At 50.5% G+C, this 6000-nt stretch overlaps 1 protein-coding gene across 1 annotated transcript in view; it reads left to right on the top strand.

Annotated features, from left to right (window-relative positions):
* The first annotated feature begins 2224 nt into the window (after positions 1-2224).
* CASP8AP2 (caspase 8 associated protein 2) overlaps positions 2225-6000 on the top strand; it is a 103851-nt gene continuing 100075 nt past the window's right edge. Inside the window, exon 1 of the mRNA XM_030195174.1 lies at positions 2225-2375. Within this exon, the coding sequence (XP_030051034.1) occupies positions 2225-2375 (151 nt within the window). The remainder of the gene's footprint in view (positions 2376-6000) is intronic.

Below are 6000 nucleotides of genomic sequence, written 5' to 3'. Positions count from 1 at the left end.
TCAGAATGTGGAAATTAATGAGAGTGTTGGCTAATGAGAGAGAGTGTCGGCCCGGAGGTTCTTCTTGGCTGGGCGAAAGATAAATCAGAATGAGCAAAGAACAAGGATTATCAAGCCTGCCTGTTGGGGATTAAGCTGTCGAGCTTCCTGTAAATAAATAGGTTCTTATGATCAGTGGTCACTGTGAAAGGAAGTGATGCCACTCCTCCAAAGCCATCTTGTGTTGACATTCTAAGTTGTATACTATGCCATACTTTGTATTGTTATTTTAATATTTTTACTAATGTAATTGTCTATTGCTTATGTTTGATTTATTCTTACTGTACATTGCCTTGAATTAATTATTTAAAAAATGCAGTAAATAAATCCTAATAATACATAAATAATAGTCCCCAGTCACCTATGGCATAGTTCTTCTCTGCTGGGGAAACTTTCCTGGAGAAGGCAGCGTAAGGTAACATCTTGCCCACATTGTCGGTTTACATAGTAACATAGTAGATGACGGCAGAAAAAGACCTGCACGGTCCATCCAGTCTGCCCAAGAAGATAAATTCATATGTGCTACTTTTTTATTTGTACTGTTCTCTTCAGGGCACAGACCGTATAAGTCTGGCCAGCCCTATCCCCGCCTCCCAACTACCAGTCCCGCCTCCCACCACCAGCTCTGGTACAGACCATATAAGTCTGCCCAGCACTATCCCTGCCTCCCACCACCGGCTCTGGCACAGACCGTATAAGTCTGCCCAGCACTATCCCCACCGCCCAACCACCAGCCCCGGCACAGACCATATAAGTCTGCCCAGCACTAGCCCCACCTCCCAACCACCAGCTATGCCACCCATTCTAGGCTAAGCTCCTGAGGATCCCTTCCTTCTGCACAGGATTCCTTTATGTTTATCCCACACATGTTTGAATTCCATTTCTGTTTTCATCTCCACCACCTCCCACAGGAGGGCATTCCAAGCATCCACCACCCTCTCCATGAAAAAATACTTCCTGACAATCTTCTTGAGTCTGCCCCCCTTCAATCTCATTTCATGCCCTCTCGTTCTACCGAGAGGGCATGAAATGACAGAGAATAGCCCCGGCCCTGATAGAGGAAGCATCTACCTCTACACTGAAAGGCTTCTTAGGATCAGGATGCCAGAGTAGAGGTGCTGAGGTAAAGGCATGCTTCAGATGCTCAAAGGCTTGAAGTGCTTCCTGGGGACACTCCTAGGTATTAGACTCCCTGTGGGTGAGGGTGGTGAGCGGAGCCACCGCTGAGGAGTAATTCTGGATAAATTGGCAATAATTATTAGCAAAGCCTAAGAAACGTTGCAGTGCTTTACACCTTTGGGGACAAGGCCAATCAAGGATAGCAGACAGCTTGGCAGGATCCAAGTTGAGGCCCTGATCCAAAATAATATAACCTAGGAAAGGGAGCTCCGTCTGCTCAAAAGTGTACTTTTCCTGCTTCATGTAAAGATGGTTCTCCTGCAGACATTGCAGGCCTCATGTCACTTGTTCATGATGTTGGGCCAATGTCCTGGAGAATATCAGGATATCATCTAGGTAGACTAGAATACAACTCTGTAAGAGATCTCGGAAGATGTCGTTTACAAAATTCTGGAAGACAACTGAGGCATTAGCCAGGCCAAATTCCATAACCAAATCAACATGGTGGCTATTGTTCTTCTCTCTTTCCTGTCTACTCAGGAGATTAGCATGCAGTTAAACAGAACATAAGGAGTGGGGGGTGGAGCAAATGTTTAAAAAATTTTGATGATGTGATTATCACCATCCGTGTATTCAGGTTGTCTTGTTTTCAAAGGTTACAAACGGAGTTTGTCGACTGTCAATTTTGTTATTTCATCAATTAAAAATTGTTGAACCTAAAAAAAAAAAAGAATATAAAACATCACTGTGAAGACTCAGAACTCTTTTACCAAAATCTTCTTTAATGCATTTCAAACAATAGGTCACGTGATGCCGAGCTAGGGAGCAGGTGTTGAGGCAAACTCCATCACCTTTTGGAGTTTGCCTCAACACCTGCTCCCTAGCTCGGCATCATTTCTGTTAAAAAAAACCCTACCGAGGCCATCTTCTTGCTTTGCACTACTTCACATACCTGAGAGAACCTACTAGCTTTAACTTTGTGGCATGCGACTTCCATACAATGCCAATATGACCTAAAAAATATTGGTAGCAGGAGTGGACTTGTGGGCGAACAGCAGAACCCAAGATGGCGGAGGATGACTTGGTGGGCCCTTCAACTCTCAGCTCCAGCTGGGTAATGGAGATAACTCAGGAGATTCGGGCCCTCTTAGAAACCACATTTGACCAGAAAATGCAGTGGATTGTGGATAAGCTCGACTCAGTTGATAATAAGTTAGGTACTTCAGGTTTTTTCCCTCTTATTGCTGATAGAAGTACTTTAGGTTTTGGTGCTGTTATGAGCACCTTTGGTAGTGCTGTAGGAGCTCTGTGATAGCTTGGTGGTTAGGAGTACCTGTGGTAGTCTTGTATTGTACCTTCCTTGCTTTTCCCTTGTGGCTTCCTTGCACTTCTGTTAGTGTAGGGCGTAGGGGCACCCCTGTTAGTTTACTGTTAGGAACACTTTTGTTGGTTTAGGGCTTAGGAGCACTTAGGTCAGTTTAGGATTTAGGAGTACTTCTGTTTCCAGTCCTGGTCCCTGTGTCATCCGGTATCCGGTAAGTCCTGCCGGCCACTCGAACCCAAGGGCTCAACCCTTGGTGGGGGGGCAGTGGCTAAGTGCAGGTGAAGCTGTACGGACCAGTCCAGTGTGCTCCAGTCCGGTGTGCTCCAGTCCAGTGTGTGTTCTGGTCCAGTGTGTTCCAGTCCTGTGTCCTCCAGTCCGGGGGATTCCAGTCCTTGTGTTCCGGCTCGCTGGGCGGTGCCTGCAGTCTTTGCCGGTGCCGGTGTGCTTGCCCAGTGTTGGTTGGGGTGTTTTGCTTGCTGCTGACGCTCCTCGGCAGCAGCCCAAGGGCTCACGATGACTCCAGAGCCCGACCCCGCGGGCTCCAAACCTGAGAACCTGACAGATTGCAAAGGCTCCGAGCCCGGCAAGATTACCCGCCCAGCTGACCCAGGTGGGGTCCAGCTCTATCGTTGTTCTTGATCCTTCCATGATGCTTCATAAGTTATCGTGGTAAACTTTTGTCTCATCCTGTTTTGAAGAAGACCCCTGAAGCGGCAGCTGAGAGAAAACGTGTCCAGCTGCTCGGGATCGTGGAAAACCCCGTTTCGGACGTTGACCCTTTTATCACGCTCTCTAAATATCGCCGCAACCTTGTCTTGAATTCAGCTTTGTGGGATACTCCTGAAGCTGTCGCTGAGAGGAGACGTCTTGGGAATTCCACGCTCTGGGCCCAGCAAGGGTCCAGTCCAGTCCCAGCTGCGCGTCCAGTCAAGTCTACAATTCCAGTTCAAGGGGTGCTTCCACTCAAGCCTCGGAGCCTAGTCCAAGGGACTGTTTTGTTTGTATAACCGAGTCCAGTCCAGAGGGCTCTTCGAACTGAGCCTCCTATCCCAGTTCAGGTGGCGCTTCCATTCGAGTCCAGTCCGAGGGATGCTTCCGACCGAGTCTCCGATTCCAGTCCAAGCAGCGCTTCAAGCCAAGTCTCTGCATCCAGTTCAAGTGGCGCTGTCTACTGAGCCTCCTAGTACCAGTTTGGATCCCAGTTCCAACCCCATTTTTGAGCTGGATCCGTTTCTGACGCTCCATGATTACCGTGTCAAACTGTTGTCTGATCCAGCCCTGAAGAATACTCCTGAAGCTGCAGCGGAGAGAAGGTGTGGTCTCCTGGCTGGGTTCGAAGAAAACCCAGTTTCTGCTATTGATCCCTCTACCAAGCTGTTCTTTTACCGCTTCCAACTCCTCTCGGAGCCAACCCTGCGGGATACTCCTGAAGCCCAAGCAGAAAGAAGGTGGCTTCCTGACTCTGCCCGCCAAGCTTCTGAGTCTGTTTTGAGTTCCAGCCCAGATGCTGAGTCCAAGCCGAGGCCCAATTCCAGCCAGGTTCGGAGGCCTGTCCGAGCAGCGCTTCTAACCGAGCCTCCAATCTCAGTTCAAGTAGCGCCTTCAGTCAAGCCGCTGAGTCCAGTCTGTGGGATGCTTCTAATTGAGCCTCCAATTCCTGTTCAAGTGGCGCTTCTGGCCGAGCCTCCGGTCCTAGTTCAAGTGGCACGGCCAGTTAAGCCCCTGAGTCCAGTCCAAGAGACGCTTCTGACTGAGCCTCCGATGCCAGTTCGAGTGGCCCTGCTAGCCAAGTCGCTGCCAAGTTCCAGTGGCAGCCAAGATGCTGAGTCCAGAGCGAGTTGCAGCAGTGACAGCCAAGATGCTGAGTCTGGATTGAGTTGCAGCGGTGGCAGTCAAGATGCTGAGTCTGGATTGAGTTGCAGTTCCAGTCAAGATGCAGAGTCTGGATCGAGTTGCAGTTCCAGTCAAGATGCTGAGTCTGGATCGATTTGTAGTTCCAGTCAAGATGCTGAGTCTGGATCGAGTTGCAGTTCCAGTCAAGATGCTAAGTCTGGAGCGATTTGCAGTTCCAGTCAAGATGCTGAGTCTGGATCGAGTTTCAGTCCCAGCCGGGATGCTGAGTCTACACTGAGTGATGAGTCCACGATGAGTGCTGAGTCTGCACCGAGTGCCGAGCCCAGCCGAGATAATGAGTCCGTGATGAGTGCTGAGTCTACACTGAGTGCTGAGCCCAGCTGAGATGCTGAGTCCACGATGAGTGCTGAGTCTGCACCGAGTGCAGAGTCCAGCCAAGATGCTGAATCAGAATTGAGTTGCAGCTCCGGTCAAGATGTTGAGTCCGGTGAGAGTTACAGTCCCGGCCAAGATGCTGAGTCTGGTGAGAGTTGCCGGTCCCGGTCAAGATGCTGAGTCCGGGTCAAGTTGCAGTCCCGGCCAAGATGCTGAGTCCGGGTCAAGTTGGAGTTCCAGTTCCAGGCAAGATGCTGAGTCCGGGTCAAGTTGCAGTCCCGGCCAAGATGCTGAGTCCGGGTCAAGTTGGAGTTCCAGTTCCAGGCAAGATGCTGAGTCCGGGTCAAGTTGCAGTCCTGGCCAAGATGCTGAGTCTGGAGCGAGTTCCAGTGCCAGCCAAGATGCTGAGTCTACGCTGAGTACCAAGTCCAGCCAAGATGCTGAGTCCGAATTGAGTGGCAGTTCCGGCCAAGATGCTGAGTCCGGTGTGAGTTGCAGTTCCGGCCAAGATGCTGAGTCCAGAGCGAGTTCCAGTGCCAGCCGAGATGCTGAGTCTACGCTGAGTACCGAGTCCAGCCAAGATGCTGAGTCCGAATTGAGTGGCAGTTCTGGCCAAGATGCTGAGTCCGGTGTGAGTTGCAGTTCCGGCCAAGATGCTGAGTCCGGAGCGAGTTCCAGTGCCGGTCGAGATGCTGAGTCTACGCTGAGTACCGAGTCCAGCCAAGATGCTGAGTCCAAATTAAGTGGCAGTTCCGGCCAAGATGCTGAGGCCGGATCAGGTTGCAGTCTCAGGCAAGATGCTGAGTGTACTCTGAGTTCCCACTTCAACCAAGATGTTAAACTCCTGAGTTCCAGTTCCAGCCAAGAGGCGAGGTCCAGTCCGAAGTCCAGTTTGAGTCCCTGTCCGGCTTCGGACTTCAAGATGGGTGTTGGCTCTAGCCCAGTTCCGGCTGCTACAGTGGAGTGCCAGGAGGTCAAGGAAGTTGTGGACTCCTTCAGGAGATGGTTCCTGTTGAATAGAACTCCACTTGTTGCATCCAAGACTCTGATCCTGCCTAGCAGCCGTCCTAAAGAGCCTCGTGGCTGCCAAAGCCACTCTGGTTTCCAAGTTCCAGATGTACTAGTTACTTCCTGCCCAGCCGTCCAGATTTATGTTGTCAAACCCATTGGGAGATTCCATCACAGTTACCCCTGGAGACCTGGAGCTCCCGTGGGGACATGGGAGCCTTGAGGGGGAGGTGCTGTTATGATCGTGGTCAGAACCCCTCTCAAACTTATCTTTTTCCTGG

This window comes from Microcaecilia unicolor, chromosome 3 (genome assembly GCF_901765095.1).
Source record: "Microcaecilia unicolor chromosome 3, aMicUni1.1, whole genome shotgun sequence".
Lineage (NCBI taxonomy): Eukaryota > Metazoa > Chordata > Amphibia > Gymnophiona > Siphonopidae > Microcaecilia > Microcaecilia unicolor.
The sequence above is the reverse complement of the archived record's forward strand: the minus strand, read 5'-3'. Positions and strand labels throughout refer to the sequence as shown.